We start from the raw sequence: 21,060 nt of genomic DNA on the forward strand, positions 1-21,060 counted from the left end.
CCACTGGCTACAGGTTATCTACAAGTCTCTGCTAGGTAAAACTCCGCCTTATCTCAGCTCACTGGTCACCATAGAAGCACCCACTCGTAGCACGCGCTCCAGCAGGTATAGCTCACTGGTCACCCCCAAAGCCAATTCTTCATTTGGTCGTCTTTCCTTCCAGTTCTCTGCTGCCAATGACTGGAACGAACTGCAAAAATCTCTGAAGCTGGAGACTCATATCTCCCTCACTAGCTTTAAGCACCAGCTGTTAGAGCAGCTCACAGATCACTGCACCTGTACATAGCCCATCTGTAAACAGCCCATCTATCTACCTACCTCATCCCCACACTGTATTTATTTATTTATCTTCCTCCTTCATCTTCTGCACATCTACCATTCCAGTGTTTAATTGCTATATTGTAATTACTTCGCCACCATGGCCTATTTATTGCCTTAACTTACCTCATTTGCACTCACTGTATATCGACTTTTTGTTTTCTTTTGTTCTACTGTATTATTGACTGTATGTTTTGTTTATTCCATGTGTAACTCTGTGTTGTTGTTTGTGTCGAATTGCTATGCTTTATCTTGGACAGGTCGCAGTTGCAAATGAGAACTTCTTCTCGACTAGCCTACCTGGTTAAATAAAGGTGAAATAAAAATAAAAATAAAATAACCCTAGCTCCTAACCCTAAAACTAACCCTAGCTCCTAACCCTAGCTCCTAACCCTAAAACTAACCCTAGCTCCTAACCCTAAAACTAACCCTAGCCCCTAACCCTAAAACTAACCCTAGTTCCTAACCCTAAAACGAACCCTAGCTCCTAACCCTAAAACTAACCCTAGCTCCTAACCCTAAAACGAACCCTAGCTCCTAACCCTAAAACTAACCCTAGCTCCTAACCCTAAAACTATCCCTAGCTCCTAACCCTAAAACTAACCCTAGTTCCTAACCCTAAAACTAATCCTAGCTCCTAACCATAAAACTAACCCTAGCTCCTAACCCTAAAACTAACCCTAGCTCCTAACCCTAAAACTAACCCTAGCTCCTAACCCTAAAACTAACCCTCGCTCCTAACCCTAAAACTAACCCTAGTTCCTAACCCTAATCTTTAATGTAATTCTAATTCTAACTCTAATTCTCACAGCACCAAACCCCCATAGGAATCGGGGGGATTAACACTAAACCCCAAGAAAAAGTTGGTCAAATTTTAGATTGTTTAACACGTACACCCCCCCCCCACACACACACACACACACACACACACACACACACACACACACACACACACACACACACACACACACACACACACACACACACACACACACAGAGGGGTTTGCTATAAATGCCTCCATCTGGTGGAACAAATTAAGCATCGCTTCTCAAATACATGTTGTTTTCAGGTTGTCTGAATGTGTGATATTGGCTTGAAAAACCATGTGTCAACAGGTCATCAATAGAACAAGTTGGGTAATGCAATTTAAACAGTGGTGAATAAAATACCCAATTGTCATACTTGAGTAAAAGTAAAGATACCTTAATAGAAAATGACTCAAGTAAAAGTGAAAGTCACCCAGTAAAATACTACTTGAGTAAAAGTCTAAAAGTATTGGGTTTTAATTATACTTAAGTATCAAAAGTAATTGTAATTGCTAAAATATACTTAAGTACTTTATACCATTGAATTTAAATATGGAGTAGGCATCAACCCCACACAAATGAAATCACGACTGTGATTTACAGTTGGCTGATTAATTAATAGTTCTAGTTGTTGTTTTATCCACAAGCGTATTATAGCAAGGCCACCATTTAGGTAGGCAGTAGGCCATTCAAACCACTACTAAGCTATGCAAACAGCCATCGATATTTCTTTATTCGACTATTTTGGACTAGGTAAAAAAAAGCGTATCCCAAAATCGGTAATTGATTAGAGGCAGCACAACCAAGATGGCGGACCGAACGCCAGGTGGTTCGCAGAAATCTAGCGCAAAGGTGAATTTATTAATCGACATTTACTTGATGCATTGGCAATTAAACTTTATACGAACTGTTTATTGTAGTTTGTGTGGTTATAAACGTTGTGCAGCTGTTGCCATACGTGTTCCTAATTATAAGGAGCGTTTGTTTACGGAAAGACCACTTAGCTAATTAACGCTAGCTAGCTAGCTAGCTACTGTAAGGGCCTGATACACCGGTATTTTCCCTGTTTTCAAACATTGGACTGATTTCGCCATGTGTTTACCTAGTTAGCTGATTACTATTGTAGCATTTGGCTCCATTTAGCTAGGTGCTGTGAGTTGGTGCCTGTTTTTGGTTGTTGCACCAGCGTGGTGAATAAATAAATACTGGCTAGCTAACAATAGCCTCCACTGGTCCTTTGCCGTTGGGAAGCTGTAGTTGGTGTACAAAAAACATTGGACCCGCCGTAGGCCTCCTGACAGGCTGTGATAACTACCTTAGTTAGCTAAGCTACTGACAAACTCTCAACATTTCGATCATTCCAATTCAACACATCACAGTATTTATAAATAGCCAGTTGGCTATTAGCTAGGTAGCAGCTAGCTAGCAACAACCTGTCATTTCACCAGTTAGCATACTGTAAGCTGGCTGTCTCACAACTTTGTCTGCCAGGTCAGCGTGCTAACTAATGCATGGAAGAATATCAAGCAACCTCAAGGAAAATGCACAGTTATCTTAACTGTTATTGTAATGAGACATGTGAGTGTATTCAACTCTTTAGCTATCGAAGTTGTCTTTTACATTTGTAGGCGCTACTAGAGAGCAAGTTGAAGTCCTTCAGCATTGGCAAAACGGTCGTGCCCAAGAGGACCCTAAGCAAGAAGGAACAAGAGGAAATCAAAAAGAAGGTAAATATAAGTGTCAAATGTATTTCATGTTACAAGTTGTGGCCCACACAAGGGATCAAATTGAAATCTGACGTATTTGTTTTGGGCAACACCCTAATGCACCTTGCATTTTCTATAAACTTGAACATTCCAAAGTGGATTCATGTAGCATTAGCTGTTTGTGTTTAAATTGGATTGTTGAATCAGTGTCGTGTTCATTAGAGCAAACGGTAGCGAACGTTTTTGCAACAGAAAGTAAAATAAGTCTTTATTATTGGACAAGTGCTCTGGTATTGTGAGATGGCCTGTGAGAGATGTTGATGGTCTGGTCCTTGGCAGGAGGATGAGCGTGCAGCTGCAGAGATCTATGAAGAGTTCCTGGCTGCGTTCGAGGGAGGAGAGGGCAAGGTCAAGGCCTTTGTCCGGGGGGGCATTGCTAATGCAACTAAAGGTAAGAAGAACCAACTCAAACCGCACAAAACTATCAGGGATATTTTTAGCTAAATATTAAATGTGTAGATACAGTTGAAGTGGGAAGTTTACATACACCTTAGCCAAATACATTTAAACTCAGTTTTTCACAATTCCTGACATTTAATCCTAGTAAAAATTCACTGTCTTAGGTCAGTTAGGATCACCAATTTATTTTAAGAATGTGAAATGTCAGAAGAATAGTAGAGAGAATTATTTATTTCAGCTTTTATTTCTTTCATCACATTCCCAGTGGGTCAGAAGTTTACATACACTCAATTAGTATTTGGTAGCATTGCCTTTAAATAGTTTAACTTGGGTCAAATGTTATGGGTAGCCTTCCACAAGCTTCCCACAATAAGTTGGGTGAATTTTGGCCCATTCCTCATGACAGAGCTGGTGTAACTGAGTCAGGTTTGTAGGCCTCCTTGCTCGCACACACTTTTTCAGTTCTACCCACAAATGTTCTATGGGATTGAAGTCAGGGCTTTGTGATGGCCACTCCAATACCTTGGCTTTGTTGTCCTTAAGCCATTTTGCCCCAACCTTGGAAGTATGCTTGGGGTCATTGTCCATTTGGAAGACCCATTTGCGACCAAGCTTTAACTTCCTGACTGATGTCTTGAGATGTTGCTTCAATATATCCACATCATTTTCCTTCCTCATGATGCCATTTAATTTGTGAAGTGCACCAGTCCCTCCTGCAGCAAAGCACCCCCACAGCATGATGCTGCCACCCCCGTGCGTCACGGCTGGGATGGTGTTCTTCGGCTTGCAAGCCTCCCCTTTTTTCCTCCAAACATAACGATGGCCATTATGGCCAAACAGTTCCATTTTTGTTTCATCAGACCAGAGGACATTTCTCCAAAAAGTACGATATTTGTCCCCATGTGCAGTTGCAAACTGTAGTCTGGCTTTTTTATGGCGGTTTTGGAGCAGAGGCTTCTTCCTTGCTGAGCGGCCTTTCAGGTTATGTTGATATAGGACTTGTTTTACTGTGGATATAGATACCTTTGTACCTGTTTCCTCCAGAATCTTCACAAGGTCCTTTGCTGTTCAGGGATTGATTTGCACTTTTTGCGACAAAGTACGTTCATCTCTAGGAGACAGAACGCGTCTCCTTCCTGAGCGGTAGGACAGCTGCGTGGTCCCATGGTGATTATACTTGCGTATTATTGTTTGTACAGATGAATGTGGTACCTTAACCTCTTGGGGCTAGGTGGGACGCTAGCGTGCCACCTGTGGTGCACTCCATCAACAGCAGGTGCATTTCAAGAGCGGCAAATTTGAATCCAAATAAATGTCAAAATTCAAATTTTTCAAAAATACAACTATGTTACACCATTTGAAAGATAAACATCTCCTTAATCTAACCACGTTTTACGATTTCAAAAAGGTTTTACGGCGAAAGCATAAATTTAGAGTATGTTAGGACAGTACATTTACAAGAGTTGTGTGTAATGTTTTGTCAAGTCAAAGACAGGGTCACCAAAACCATAAAACCAGCTAAAATGATACACTAACCTTTTACAATCTCCATCAGATGACACTCCTAGGACATTATGTTAGACAATGCATGCATTTTTAGTTCTATCAAGTTCATATTTATATACAAAAACAGCGTTTTACTATGGCATTGATGTTGAGGAAATCGTTTCCCTCCAATAACCGGCAGTCAAGTCAGCGTCACAAATTAAATAATTAAAATTAGAAAACATTGGTAAAATATTATATTGTCATTTAAAGAATTATAGATTTACATCTTTTGAACGCAATCAACTTGCCAGATTTAAAAATAACCTTACTGGGAAATCACACTTTGCAATAATCTGAGCACTGTGCCCAGAAAAATACGGCGTTGCGATACAGACTAGACGTCATGTTGGGGAGATCTAAAATCGAAAATACTATGTAAATAATCCATTACCTTTGATTCTCTTCATCAGATGTCACTTCCAGGTATCACAGGTCCATAACGAATGTAGTTTTGTTCAAAAAAGCTCATCATTTATGTCCAAAATCTCCGTCTCGTTAGCACATGATGTAAGCCAGCCGGACTTCTCGTCATGAACGAGGGGAAAAAATATATTTCCGTTCGTTCAAACATGTCAAACGTTGTATAGCATAAATCATTAGGGCCTTTTTTAACCAGAACATGAATAATATTCAAGGTGGACGAATGCATAGCCTTTTATAACGTATTGGAACGAGGGTACCCAACATGAAGTAGCGCGCCAGGTGTCTAATGGGACATCACCGTTCCATGGCTCTTGTTCGGTCAGATCTCCCTCCAGAAGACTCAAAACACTTTGTAAAGGCTGGTGACATCTAGTGGAAGCAATAGGAAGTGCCAAAATATTCCTAAACCCCTGTGTTTTTCAATGGGAGAGGTTTAAAGTCAATACAACACATCAGGTATCCACTTCCTGTCAGAAAATGTCTCAGGGTTTTGCCTGCCAAATGAGTTCTGTTATACTCACAGACACCATTCAAACAGTTTTGGAAACTTTAGAGTGTTTTCTATCCATATATAATAAGTATATGCATATTCTAGTTACTGGGTAGGATTAGTAACCAGATTAAATCGGGTACATTTTTTTTTATCCAGACGTGCAAATGCTGCCCCCCTAGACCCAACAGGTTAATGCGTTTGGTAATTGCTCCCAAGGATGAACCAGACTTGTGGAGGACTACAATTGTTTTCTGAGGTCTTGGCTGATTTCTTTTGATTTTCCCATGATGTCAAGCAAAGAGGCACTGAGTTTGAAGGTAGGCCTTGAAATGCATCCACAGGTACACCTCCAATTGACTCAAATGATGTCAATTAGCCTATCAGAAGCTTCTAAAGCCATGACATCATTTTCTGGAATTTTCTAAGCTGTTTAAAGGCACAGTCAACTTAGTGTATGTAAACTTCTGATCCATTGGAATTGTGATACAGTGAATTATAAATGAAATAACCTGTCTGTAAACAATTGTTGGATAAATTACTTGTGTCATGCACAAAGTTGTCCTAACCGACTTGTCAAAACTATAGTGTGGAGTGGAGTGGCTGAAAAACGAGTTTTAATGACTCCAACCTAAGTGTGTGTAAACTTCAACTGTATGTTGGGGAGTCAAATGACCATTTTCCATTGTCTCTGTGTATTGGATAAATACAGTTGTGAACTATTGTATTGTACATTCTAGTAAAAAACCAAACTATCTCGTGTTGACATACTGTATGCTTTTTCCTACAGAGGAGGCTGCTTCCGATGACAAGAAGGGCAAGCTGTATAAACCCAAGTCTCGCTTCGAAACCGCAGCACCACCGAAAAGCAGCTTCCTGCCTTTGGAAACCCCTCCACAGTTTTTAACATTAGATAAAAAACATGTATGTATCATTGTAACAATCATTTATTTGACTGTTTTTAGACTAACCAAATAGGTAGTCCTTTTACTGGCTTCTTCAAAAAACGAAGAAGAAAAAACTTTTCTGTACTTACTTTTCAGACACTGAAGAAAACAACTGAAAAGGGAAAGAAGAAAAGCAACTTAGAGCTCTTTAAGGAAGAACTGAAACAGTAAGCAATTTCACATCCCTCATCTATTGCTCCACGTTGTCACGAACCGGCTCGAAGTTCGTAACAAAAAGGGAGACAACGTGGAGATAAGGAATAACAAAATATTACTATTAACTAAAGTAAACTAAATACAATTAACAATGGTGTCAGTAATCAGTAGTGTGATAATGAGGAGTGTTGAAAGGTGCCAACGCAAACAAACAAAAGAGCCACAACCAAAATCTATCAGTGTGTGTGCATGGGGAAGAGGTTTATTTATCCTGGGACACACCCGAGCCCAGGTATGTCCCTGACGACCCTCCCGGCTCCGCCCACCGACATCCTATTAAGGAAAACAAGAGCAAAGAGAAAGAATTCGGCAGACAGACTGGGAAGGTCGTCACAATGTACTTGTTTATTGCAAAACATCATATTCTCTGTCTGTATCTCCCAGAATACAGGAAGAGAGGGATGAAAGACACAAGATAAAAGGCAGAGTCAGTCGATTCGAACCTCTCTCTGGGATGGAGGGAAAACGCTCCTCAGGTAAGTGTCTGCTGTATAACTACTGACAGGGTAAGGTTAGGCTGGAGTCCAAACTCATTTGCTCTGTTTCAATGGTCAAACAGAGCATCTCAGTTAAGATTTCAGGCTAGGAAACCGCTAGACTATCTAAAATACATAAAGACCTTTTGGCTGACTGGACCCCGCCTCTCAGACCCTTTGGCTGACTGGCCCCCGCCTCTCAGACCCTTTGGCTGACTGGCCCCCGCCTCTCAGACCCTTTGGCTGACTGGCCCCCGCCTCTCAGACCCTTTGGCTGACTGGCCCCCGCCTCTCAGACCCTTTGGCTGACTGGCCCCCGCCTCTCAGACCCTTTGGCTGACTGGCCCCCGCCTCTCAGACCCTTTGGCTGACTGGCCCCCGCCTCTCAGACCCTTTGGCTGACTGGCCCCCCACCTCTCAGACCCTTTGGCTGACTGGCCCCCCGCCTCTCAGACCCTTTGGCTGACTGGCCCCCGCCTCTCAGACCCTTTGGCTGACTGGCCCCCGCCTCTCAGACCCTTTGGCTGACTGGCCCCCGCCTCTCAGACCCTTTGGCTGACTGGCCCCCGCCTCTCAGACCCTTTGGCTGACTGGCCCCCGCCTCTCAGACCCTTTGGCTGACTGGCCCCCGCCTCTCAGACCCTTTGGCTGACTGCCTAGAACCCCCCCCTCACTGACTGCCCAGAACCCCCCCCCTCACTGACTGCCTAGAACCCCCCCCTCACTGACTGCCTAGAACCCCCCCCCTCACTGACTGCCTAGAACCCCCCCCTCACTGACTGCCTAGAACCCCCCCTCACTGACTGCCTAGAACCCCCCACGCTGACTGACTCGAACCCCTCCCTTACTGACTGCCTAGAACCCCCCCACGCTGACTGACTCAAACCCCCCACGCTGACTGCCTAGAACCCCTCCACGCTGACTGACTCGAACCCCCCCACGCTGACTGACTCGAACCCCCCACGCTGACTGACTCGAACCCCCCCACGCTGACTGACTCGAACCCCCCACGCTGACTGACTCGAACCCCCCCACGCTGACTGACTCGAACCCCCCCACGCTGACTGACTCGAACCCCCCCACGCTGACTGACTCGAACCCCCCACGCTGACTGACTCGAACCCCCCACGCTGACTGACTCGAACCCCCCACGCTGACTGACTCGAACCCCCCCACGCTGACTGACTCGAACCCCCCACGCTGACTGACTCGAAACCCCCACGCTGACTGACTCGAACCCCCCCACGCTGACTGACTCGAACCCCCCACGCTGACTGACTCGAACCCCCCCACGCTGACTGACTCGAACCCCCCCACGCTGACTGACTCGAACCCCCCCACGCTGACTGACTCGAACCCCCCACGCTGACTGACTCGAACCCCCCCACGCTGACTGACTCGAACCCCCCACGCTGACTGACTCGAACCCCCCCACGCTGACTGACTCGAACCCCCCACGCTGACTGACTCGAACCCCCCCACGCTGACTGACTCGAACCCCCCACGCTGACTGACTCGAACCCCCCACGCTGACTGACTCGAACCCCCCCACGCTGACTGACTCGAACCCCCCCACGCTGACTGACTCGAACCCCCCACGCTGACTGACTCGAACCCCCCACGCTGACTGACTCGAACCCCCCACGCTGACTGACTCGAACCCCCCCACGCTGACTGACTCGAACCCCCCACGCTGACTGACTCGAACCCCCCCACGCTGACTGACTCGAACCCCCCCACGCTGACTGACTCGAACCCCCCCACGCTGACTGACTCGAACCCCCCCACGCTGACTGACTCGAACCCCCCCACGCTGACTGACTCGAACCCCCCACGCTGACTGACCCGAACCCCCCCACGCTGACTGACTCGGACCCCTCCACGCTGACTGACCCGAACCCCCCACGCTGACTGACCCGAACCCCTCCACGCTGACTGACCCGAACCCCTCCACGCTGACTGACCCGAACCCCTCCACGCTGACTGACCCGAACCCCTCCACGCTGACTGACCCGAACCCCTCCACGCTGACTGACCCGAACCCCTCCACGCTGACTGACCCGAACCCCTCCACGCTGACTGACCCGAACCCCTCCACGCTGACTGACCCGAACCCCTCCACGCTGACTGACCCGAACCCCTCCACGCTGACTGACCCGAACCCCTCCACGCTGACTGACCCGAACCCCTCCACGCTGACCGACCCGAACCCCTCCACGCTGACTGACCCGAACCCCTCCACGCTGACTGACCCGAACCCCTCCACGCTGACTGACCCGAACCCCTCCACGCTGACTGTCTCGTACCCCCCCACGCTGACTCTCGAAAACCCCATACCGCCAACCTTACCCCACCCACTGACTGACCCCCCCTCCTCATACTGACTGACACCCCCCTCACCTCGTGCCGACTGCCCCCCCCCCACCTCGTGCCGACTGCCTCCGTCCTCCACCCATCCCATTTCCACTTCGCTGGGAAACAACATTTATCCTGCTTTTCTGCTTTTTTTAGTGGATGGTTCTTCAAGAAGAAACCGTCCGTCCAGTGGTAATTTGATAACTTAATACAGTGGCTTGCTTTTAATATCTACGTCTCACTAAGTTTCTATATTATAGAAAGACTTCTCTGCTCTGCTCTCTCTGCAGTTCTGGACGACTCTGCACCTGGTTCCCATGACGTCGGAGACCCCTCTACGACTAACTTATATCTCGGGAACATCAACCCACAGGTAAACCTTTTTTGTGGTCTAGAAATTGGTTATGATTGTGTTGTATGAATGTATTATATTCCTAATTGCTTATATTAGTAACTGAAATGCTACTCATACATTGTATTACTGAGGATATTCCATGTAAAATGACACCAATAACAAAAAGTCCCTCCCTCCCTCTCGCTGTTCTTCTGGTTGCCGTGTAGATGAACGAGGAGATGCTGTGTCAGGAGTTTGGGCGTTACGGCCCTCTGGCCAGCGTGAAGATCATGTGGCCGCGGACGGACGAGGAGAGGGCCAGGGAGAGGAACTGTGGCTTTGTGGCCTTCATGAACCGGAGGGATGCGGAGAGAGCTCTGAAGAACCTCAACGGTATTAAAGCTTTATTTATCATCACACCACTCACCCACCCATCGCAATGCAACTTCACTAACATTACATCATATAACGGTTCTGCTTCCTGGGCTTTCCTTTTGCACTGTGGGACATGGGAGTTGTAGAGTAAACCAGCAGGTATCACATGTACTGCCTTTAGAAAGTATTCACACCCCTTGACTTTTTCCATATTTTGTTGTTTTACAGTCTGAATATAAAAGGGTATAAATTAAGGTTTTGTGTCACTACACTGGCCTACACACAATACCCCATAATGTCAATGTGGCATTATGTTTTTATACAAGTTATTTAAAAATGAATAGATGAAATATCTTGAGTCAATAAGTATTCAAAACCTAAATACGTTCGAGAGTAAAAATACACTTAACAAATCACATATTAAGTTGCATTGACTACCCCATCTCTGTAGCCCAAACATACAATTGTCTGTAAGGTCCTTCATTCGAGTAATGAATTTCAATCACGCTTCAACCACAAAGACTAGAGACGTTTTCCAATGCCTTGTAAAGAAGGGCACTGATTGGTAGACATGTAAAAATATATATATATATATATATTAATAATGACACTGAATACCCCTTTGAGTATGGTGAAGTTATTTATTAGGGTTTGGATGGTGTATCAATACACCCAAGAATACAGGTGTCCTTCCTAACTCAGTTGCCGGAGATGAAGGAAACGGCTCAGGGATTTCACCATGAGGCCAATGGTGACTTTTTAAAACAGGTAGAGTTTAATGGTTATGATATGAGAGCTGATGATGATAATGGTTATGATATGAGAACTGATCGTGTTAATGGTTATGATATGAGAACTGATCGTGTTATGATATGAGAACTGATCGTGTTAATGGTTATGATATGAGAGCTGATCGTTTTAATGATTATGATATGAGAACTGATCATGTTATGATATGAGAACTGATCATGTTATGATATGAGAACTGATTATGATATGAGAACTGATCATGTTATGATATGAGAACTGATTATGATATGAGAACTGATCATGTTATGATATGAGAACTGATCATGTTATGATATGAGAACTGATCATGTTATGATATGAGAACTGATCATGTTATGATATGAGAACTGATCATGTTATGATATGAGAACTGATCATGTTATGATATGAGAACTGATCATGTTATGATATGAGAACTGATCATGTTATGATATGAGAACTGATCATGTTATGATATGAGAACTGATCATGATATGAGAACTGATCATGATATGAGAACTGATCATGATATGAGAACTGATCATGTTATGATATGAGAACTGATCATGTTATGATATGAGAACTGATCATGTTATGATATGAGAACTGATCATGTTATGATATGAGAACTGATCATGTTATGATATGAGAACTGATCATGTTATGATATGAGAACTGATCATGTTATGATATGAGAACTGATCATGTTATGATATGAGAACTGATCATGTTATGATATGAGAACTGATCATGTTATGATATGAGAACTGATCATGTTATGATATGAGAACTGATCATGTTATGATATGAGAACTGATCATGTTATGATATGAGAACTGATTATGATATGAGAACTGATTATGATATGAGAACTGATTATGATATGAGAACTGATCATGATATGAGAACTGATCATGATATGAGAACTGATCATGTTATGATATGAGAACTGATCATGTTATGATATGAGAACTGATCATGTTATGATATGAGAACTGATCATGTTATGATATGATATGAGAACTGATCATGTTGATGGTTATGATATGAGAACTGATCATGTTATGATATGAGAACTGGTTATGATATGAGAACTGATCGTGTTATGATATGAGAACTGATCATGTTAATGTTATGATATGAGAACTGATCGTGTTGATGGTTATGATATGAGAACTGATCATGTTTATGATATGAGAACTGATCATGTTGGTGGTTATGATATGAGAACTGATCATGTTATGATATGAGAACTGATCATGTTATGATATGAGAACTGATCATGTTATGATATAAGAACTGATCATGTTGATGGTTATGATATGAGAACTGATCATGTTATGATATGAGAACTGATCATGTTATGATATGAGAACTGATCATGTTATGATATGAGAACTGATCATGTTATGATATGAGAACTGATCATGTTATGATATGAGAACTGATCGTGTTATGATATGAGAACTGATCATGTTATGATATGAGAACTGATCATGTTATGATATGAGAACTGATCATGTTATGATATGAGAACTGATCATGTTATGATATGAGAACTGATCATGTTATGATATGAGAACTGATCGTGTTGATGGTTATGATATGAGAACTGATCATGTTATGATATGAGAACTGATCGGAATGTTATGATATGAGAACTGATCGTGATGGTTATGATATGAGAACTGATCGTGTTAATGGTTATGATATGAGAACTGATCGTGTTAATGGTTATGATATGAGAACTGATCATGTTATGATATGAGAACTGATAATGTTATGATATGAGAACTGATCATGTTATGATATGAGAACTGATCATGTTATGATATGAGAACTGATCATGTTATGATATGAGAACTGATCATGTTATGATATGAGAACTGATCATGTTATGATATGAGAACTGATCATGTTGATGGTTATGATATGAGAACTGATCATGTTATGATATGAGAACTGATCATGTTATGATATGAGAACTGATCATGTTATATATGAGAACTGATCATGTTATGATATGAGAACTGATCATGTTATGATATGAGAACTGATCATGTTGATGGTTATGATATGAGAACTGATCATGTTATGATATGAGAACTGGTTATGATATGAGAACTGATCGTGTTATGATATGAGAACTGATCATGTTAATGTTATGATATGAGAACTGATCATGTTATGATATGAGAACTGATCATGTTTATGATATGAGAACTGATCGTGTTGATGGTTATGATATGAGAACTGATCATGTTTATGATATGAGAACTGATCATGTTATGATATGAGAACTGATCATGTTATGATATAAGAACTGATCATGTTATGATATGAGAACTGATCATGTTATGATATGAGAACTGATCATGTTATGATATGAGAACTGATCATGTTATGATATGAGAACTGATCATGTTATGATATGAGAACTGATCATGTTATGATATGAGAACTGATCATGTTATGATATGAGAACTGATCATGTTATGATATGAGAACTGATCGTGTTATGATATGAGAACTGATCATGTTATGATATGAGAACTGATCATGTTATGATATGAGAACTGATCATGTTATGATATGAGAACTGATCGTGTTATGATATGAGAACTGATCATGTTATGATATGAGAACTGATCGGATGTTATGATATGAGAACTGATCATGTTATGATATGAGAACTGATCATGTTATGATATGAGAACTGATCGTGTGGATGGTTATGATATGAGAACTGATCGTGTTAATGGTTATGATATGAGAACTGATCGTGTTAATGGTTATGATATGAGAACTGATCATGTTATGATATGAGAACTGATCATGTTATGATATGAGAACTGATCATGTTATGATGAATGTTATGATATGAGAACTGATCGTGTTGATGGTTATGATATGAGAACTGATCATGTTATGATATGAGAACTGATCGTGTTAATGGTTATGATATGAGAACTGATCATGTTATGATATGAGAACTGATCATGTTATGATATGAGAACTGATCATGTTATGATATGAGAACTGATCATGTTATGATATGAGAACTGATCATGTTATGATATGAGAACTGATCATGTTGATGGTTATGATATGAGAACTGATCATGTTATGATATGAGAACTGATCATGTTGATGGTTATGATATGAGAACTGATCGTGTTGATGGTTATGATATGAGAACTGATCGTGTTAATGGTTATGATATGAGAACTGATCGTGTTATGATATGAGAACTGATCGTGTTAATGGTTATGATATGAGAACTGATCATGTTGATGGTTATGATATGAGAACTGATCGTGTTGATGGTTATGATATGAGAACTGATCGTGTTAATGGTTATGATATGAGAACTGATCGTGTTAATGGTTATGATATGAGAACTGATCATGTTATGATATGAGAACTGATCATGTTATGATATGAGAACTGATCGTGTTAATGGTTATGATATGAGAACTGATCATGTTATGATATGAGAACTGATTATGATATGAGAACTGATCATGTTAATGTTATGATATGAGACTGATCATGTTATGATATGAGAACTGATCATGTTAATGTTATGATATGAGAACTGATCATGTTATATATGAGAACTGATCATGTTATGATATGAGAACTGATCATGTTATGATATGAGAACTGATCATGTTGATGGTTATGATATGAGAACTGATCATGGATGAAAAACATTGTCAGGGCTCAACATTAACTCTTGCCCGGGGGCAAGTAAAAACATTTGTTGGACAAGCAGATTATAGATTTAAATTTGTCCGGTTGGACAAGTAAAACAAATCATGCAAAAATCACAATATCAAATAATTAGGCTACTCCGATCATAATTGGATCAAAGTGTCCTCCTGATGCAACGTTTTGCTCACTGTCCTCCCAATCGCTGCGGAATGCATCACAGTAGAACGATTGTAGGCCTGCATTGACAGGCACGAGCTGCCTTTTCAATCATGCAGTCGCAAGATGCGTTTTTGAGATCAAAGCGCATTTGTTGATAATAATTGCTAGCGAGTTATTTGCCCAGTCATAGCAGGTTTTTGGTCAGCAATGAAAAATCCTTGAAAAGTCATGGTGTGTGCATGACCTGCGTTTGGGCCCGTAGCTGGAATAGAAAGAGGCATGACCTGCGTTTGGGCCCGTAGCTAGAATAGAGAGAGGCATGACCTGCGTTTGGGCCCGTAGCTAGAATAGAGAGAGGCATTGACCTGCGTTTGGGCCTGTAGCTGGAATAGAGAGAGGCATTGACCTGCGTTTGGGCCCGTAGCTGGAATAGAGAGAGGCATTGACCTGCGTTTGGGCCCGTAGCTAGAATAGAGAGAGGCATTGACCTGCGTTTGGGCCCGTAGCTAGAATAGAGAGAGGCATTGACCTGCGTTTGGGCCCGTAGCTAGAATAGAGAGAGGCATTGACCTGCGTTTGGGCCCGTAGCTAGAATAGAGAGAGGCATTGCACAGCAGATCATATTTTTCTTTATAATGATGATACACAACAGACCAAACTACACACTATATTTAGAATTGTCTATCTGGCTAGTTAACTATTTAGCTATTAGCATGCATTTACATTTACGTCATTTAGCAGACGCTCTTATCCAGAGCGACTTACAAATTGGTGCATTCACCTTATGATATCCAGTGGAACAACCACTTTACATCTATATTATTTTTTTTGGGGGGGGGTTAGAAGGATTACTATATCCTATCCCAGGTATTCCTTAAAGAGGTGGGGTTTCAGGTGTCTCCGGAAGGTGGTGATTGACTCCGCTGTCCTGGCGTCGTGAGGGAGCTTGTTCCACCATTGGGGTGCCAGAGCAGCGAACAGTTTTGACTGGGCTGAGCGGGAACTGTGCTTCCTCAGAGGTAGGGAGGCCAGCAGGCCAGAGGTGGATGAACGCAGTGCCCTTGTTTGGGTGTAGGGCCTGATCAGAGCCTGAAGGTACGGAGGTGCCGTTCCCCTCACGGCTCCGTAGGCATGCACCATGGTCTTGTAGCAGATGCGAGCTTCAACTGGAAGCCAGTGGAGTGTGCGGAGGAGCGGGGTGACGTGAGAGAACTTGGGAAGGTTGAACACCAGACGGGCTGCGGCGTTCTGGATGAGTTGTAGGGGTTTAATGGCACAGGCAGGGAGCCCCGCCAACAGGGAGTTGCAGTAATCCAGACGGGAGATGACAAGTGCCTGGATTAGGACCTGCGCCGCTTCCTGTGTAAGGCAGGGTCGTACTCTGCGAATGTTGTATAGCATGAACCTACAGGATCGGGTCACCGCCTTGGACTCCCCAGCTCTCCTGGAGAGTCCAGGAGAGCTACTGGGCGTGCAGGGTTAGCCAACCCTCCTCCTGGAGAGTCCAGGAGAGCTACTGGGCGTGCAGGGTTTTACTCCAGCCCTGCTCGAACACACCACATTGTAAAAAAAAGAATATATATCAGCTGCTCAACAGGACCTTGATAAGCTGACTCTGTGTTTGAGCAGGGTTGGATCAAAAGCCTGCACACCCAGTAGCTCTCCAGATGGAGGGTTGATGGATCAGATGTATCAGTGCTCATCAGTGCGGTGTTTTACTTTGAGGGGGGGGGTTAAGTGCCTTGCTCAAGGCCAGAACAGTAAGACATATGATGCATGGGATCAGCAGCCTTCTATTGTCAATTCCACGGATAATAAGGGTTATTTTGTGAAGTGGTTCCTTGCATTAAACGTGATGGGACTATAAGGCTACGTAATGCCAATGGCCATGACACATTGGCATTCCTAGCATATTGGAAACAGCAGCTGATTCAGTATAATTGCTAGTAAGATCAGATGTGATGGAAGGTAAATAGGCTACTAGTGTTATTACTTTTAAGAGAATATTTTCCGCTGCTTCCAGGGAAGATGATGATGAACTTTGAGATGAAGCTGGGCTGGGGTAAAGGTGTACCTATCCCACCTCACCCAATCTACATCCCCCCCCTCCATGGTGGAGAAAACCCTCCCCCCGCCCCCCTCCGGCCTGCCCTTCAACGCACAGACCCGCGAGAGGCTGAAGAACCCCAACGCCGCCTTGCTCCCTCCGCCCAAGAACAAGGATGAATTCGACAAGGTAATTCACCATGTCTGGGATGTTGCTCTATTAGGCCTGTTGTACCAGTGGTTTTTAACTATTTTGGTAGACATAGGCCTACTTAGACCATTGGGCAGCCAGTGATGTTTTGGGGCATATCGTCTACTAGTCATAGGTTTGTTCCATTTAAAGATTTCTACTTTTATTGAGGTGAGATTTTGAATTTCTGTTTTCCTAGCTGGGCTAGAAGGAAAGTCATTTAAGATGACAGTACAGGAACAATGGCTGTATAGAGAGGTGTGTGTGTGTTTAGTCTAAATAAAAAAGCTGTGGTAAGTTGTGTGGGAATTTAAGAACTGTATACATTTGACCTTTAGTAAAATTGACAGCAGTAAAGGAAAGTTGTTTTTCATATGATGCAGTTTATAATGCATTTTATATTTATATTTTTCACCTGTTGCCTTTTAATAATACTCACATATTCTATGTTTATTATCTGATGTGACTTCATATACAGACTCTGTCCCAAGCCATAGTCAAAGTGGTTATCCCAACAGAAAGGTACATGTTTTTATTTTTTTAATTGGTGTAAAACGTATAAAAACAACCCATAATGAATAAACCCACATTTTAAAGTTTGATCTCTGCATGCTACGGGGGTCGTTCAGTATGGGTGAGCAATGGTTGAGGCAAGCACAAGTAGGCTTATGACCCCATCAGGTTTAATGCTAGCAGACGTAGTCTTATAGTCCCATCAGGTTTAATGCTAGCAGACGTAGCCTTATAGTCCCATCAGGTTTAATGCTAGCAGACGTAGCCTTATAGTCCCATCAGGTTTAATGCTAGCAGACGTAGCCTTATAGTCCCATCAGGTTTAATGCTAGCAGACGTAGCCTTATAGTCCATCAGGTTTAATGCTAGCAGACGTAGCCAAACAGCCTCATCAGGTTTAATGCTAGCAGACGTAGCCTTATAGTCCCATCAGGTTTAATGCTAGCAGACGTAGCCTTATAGTCCCATCAGGTTTAATGCTAGCAGACGTAGCCTTATTGTCCCATCAGGTTTAATGCTAGCAGACGTAGCCTTATTGTCCCATCAGGTTTAATGCTAGCAGACGTAGCCTTATTGTCCCATCAGGTTTAATGGTAGCAGACGTAGCCTTATTGTCCCATCAGGTTTAATGCTAGCAGACGTAGTCTTATAGTCCCATCAGGTTTAATGCTAGCAGACGTAGTCTTATAGTCCCATCAGGTTTAATGCTAGCAGACGTAGCCTTATAGTCCCATCAGGTTTAATGCTAGCAGACGTAGCCTTATAGTCCCATCAGGTTTAATGCTAGCAGACGTAGCCTTATAGTCCCATCAGGTTTAATGCTAGCAGACGTAGCCTTATAGTCCCATCAGGTTTAATGCTAGCACAAGTAGGCTTATGACCCCATCAGGTTTAATGCTAGCAGACATAGCCTTATTGTCCATCAGGTTTAATGCTAGCAGACGTAGCCTTATAGTCCCATCAGGTTTAATGCTAGCAGACGTAGCCTTATAGTCCCATCAGGTTTAATGCTAGCAGACGTAGCCTTATTGTCCCATCAGGTTTAATGCTAGCAGACGTAGCCTTATAGTCCCATCAGGTTTAATGCTAGCAGACGTAGCCTTATAGTCCCATCAGGTTTAATGCTAGCAGACGTAGCCTTATTGTCCCATCAGGTTTAATGGTAGCAGACGTAGCCTTATAGTCCCATCAGGTTTAATGCTAGCAGACGTAGTCTTATAGTCCCATCAGGTTTAATGCTAGCAGACGTAGCCTTATAGTCCCATCAGGTTTAATGCTAGCAGACGTAGCCTTATAGTCCCATCAGGTTTAATGCTAGCAGACGTAGCCTTATAGTCCCATCAGGTTTAATGCTAGCAGACGTAGCCTTATAGTCCCATCAGGTTTAATGCTAGCAGACGTAGCCTTATAGTCCCATCAGGTTTAATGCTAGCAGACGTAGCCTTATAGTCCCATCAGGTTTAATGCTAGCAGACGTAGCCTTATAGTCCCATCAGGTTTAATGCTAGCAGACGTAGCCTTATAGTCCCATCAGGTTTAATGCTAGCAGACGTAGCCTTATAGTCCCATCAGGTTTAATGCTAGCAGACGTAGCCTTATAGTCCCATCAGGTTTAATGCTAGCAGACGTAGCCTTATAGTCCCATCAGGTTTAATGCTAGCAGACGTATCCGAATAGCCTCATCAGGTTTAATGCTAGCAGACGTAGCCTTATAGTCCCATCAGGTTTAATGCTAGCAGACGTAGCCTTATAGTCTCATCAGGTTTAATGCTAGCAGACGTAGCCTTATAGTCCCATCAGGTTTAATGCTAGCAGACGTAGCCTTATAGTCCCATCAGGTTTAATGCTAGCAGACGTAGTCTTATAGTCCCATCAGGTTTAATGCTAGCAGACGTAGCCTTATAGTCCCATCAGGTTTAATGCTAGCAGACGTAGCCTTATAGTCCCATCAGGTTTAATGCTAGCAGACGTAGCCTTATTGTCCCATCAGGTTTAATGCTAGCAGACGTAGCCTTATAGTCCCATCAGGTTTAATGCTAGCAGACGTAGCCTTATAGTCCCATCAGGTTTAATGCTAGCAGACGTAGCCTTATAGTCCCATCAGGTTTAATGCTAGCAGACGTAGCCTTATAGTCCCATCAGGTTTAATGCTAGCAGACGTAGCCTTATTGTCCCATCAGGTTTAATGCTAGCAGACGTAGCCTTATAGTCCCATCAGGTTTAATGCTAGCAGACGTAGCCTTATAGTCCCATCAGGTTTAATGCTAGCAGACGTAGCCTTATAGTCCCATCAGGTTTAATGCTAGCAGACGTAGCCTTATAGTCCCATCAGGTTTAATGCTAGCAGACGTATCCTTATAGTCCCATCAGGTTTAATGCTAGCAGACGTAGCCTTATAGTCCCATCAGGTTTAATGCTAGCAGACGTAGCCTTATAGTCCCATCAGGTTTAATGCTAGCACATGTAGCCAAACAGCCTCATCAGGTTTAATGCTAGCACATGTAGCCAAACAGCCTCATCAGGTTTAATGCTAGCAGACGTAGCCTTATAGTCCCATCAGGTTTAATGCTAGCAGACGTAGCCTTATAGTCCCATCAGGTTTAATGCTAGCAGACGTAGCCTTATAGTCCCATCAGGTTTAATGCTAGCAGACGTAGCCTTATAGTCCCATCAGGTTTAATGCTAGCAGACGTAGCCTTATAGTCCCATCAGGTTTAATGCTAGCAGACGTAGCCTTATAGTCCCATCATGTTTAATGCTAGCAGACGTAGCCTTATAGTCCCATCAGGTTTAATGCTAGCAGACGTAGCCTTATAGTCCCATCAGGTTTAATGCTAGCAGACGTAGCCTTATTGTCCCATCAGGTTTAATGCTAGCAGACGTAGCCTTATAGCCTCATCAGGTTTAATGCTAGCAGACGTATCCGAATAGCCTCATCAGGTTTAATGCTAGCACATGTAGCCAAACAGCCCCATCAGGTTTAATGCTAGCACATGTAGCCAAACAGCCTCATCAGGTTTAATGCTAGCAGACGTAGCCTTATAGTCCCATCAGGTTTAATGCTAGCAGACGTAGCCTTATAGTCCCATCAGGTTTAATGCTAGCAGACTGCAAGATGCTCATTCCTACAGCACACCATTGGCTTCCTGCCACCACAGTGTCCATATGCTCTTCTCTTAACACATTTATCCAACTCTCCCTGCAAACATCAAT

At 43.1% G+C, this 21,060-nt stretch overlaps 1 protein-coding gene across 1 annotated transcript in view; it reads left to right on the forward strand.

Annotated features, from left to right (window-relative positions):
• The first annotated feature begins 1,877 nt into the window (after positions 1-1,877).
• LOC106590627 (U2 snRNP-associated SURP motif-containing protein) overlaps positions 1,878-21,060 on the forward strand; it is a 33,179-nt gene continuing 13,996 nt past the window's right edge. The window contains 12 exon segments of the mRNA XM_014181756.2: positions 1,878-1,977; positions 2,754-2,852; positions 3,171-3,282; positions 6,542-6,675; positions 6,795-6,865; positions 7,299-7,390; positions 9,902-9,937; positions 10,036-10,118; positions 10,307-10,472; positions 17,122-17,198; positions 17,200-17,334; positions 17,813-17,856. Coding sequence (XP_014037231.2) covers positions 1,933-1,977; positions 2,754-2,852; positions 3,171-3,282; positions 6,542-6,675; positions 6,795-6,865; positions 7,299-7,390; positions 9,902-9,937; positions 10,036-10,118; positions 10,307-10,472; positions 17,122-17,198; positions 17,200-17,334; positions 17,813-17,856 — 1,094 coding nt within the window. The 5' untranslated portion in view covers positions 1,878-1,932.

The sequence above is a fragment of the Salmo salar genome, chromosome ssa29 (assembly GCF_905237065.1).
Source record: "Salmo salar chromosome ssa29, Ssal_v3.1, whole genome shotgun sequence".
Taxonomy (NCBI): Eukaryota; Metazoa; Chordata; class Actinopteri; order Salmoniformes; family Salmonidae; genus Salmo; species Salmo salar.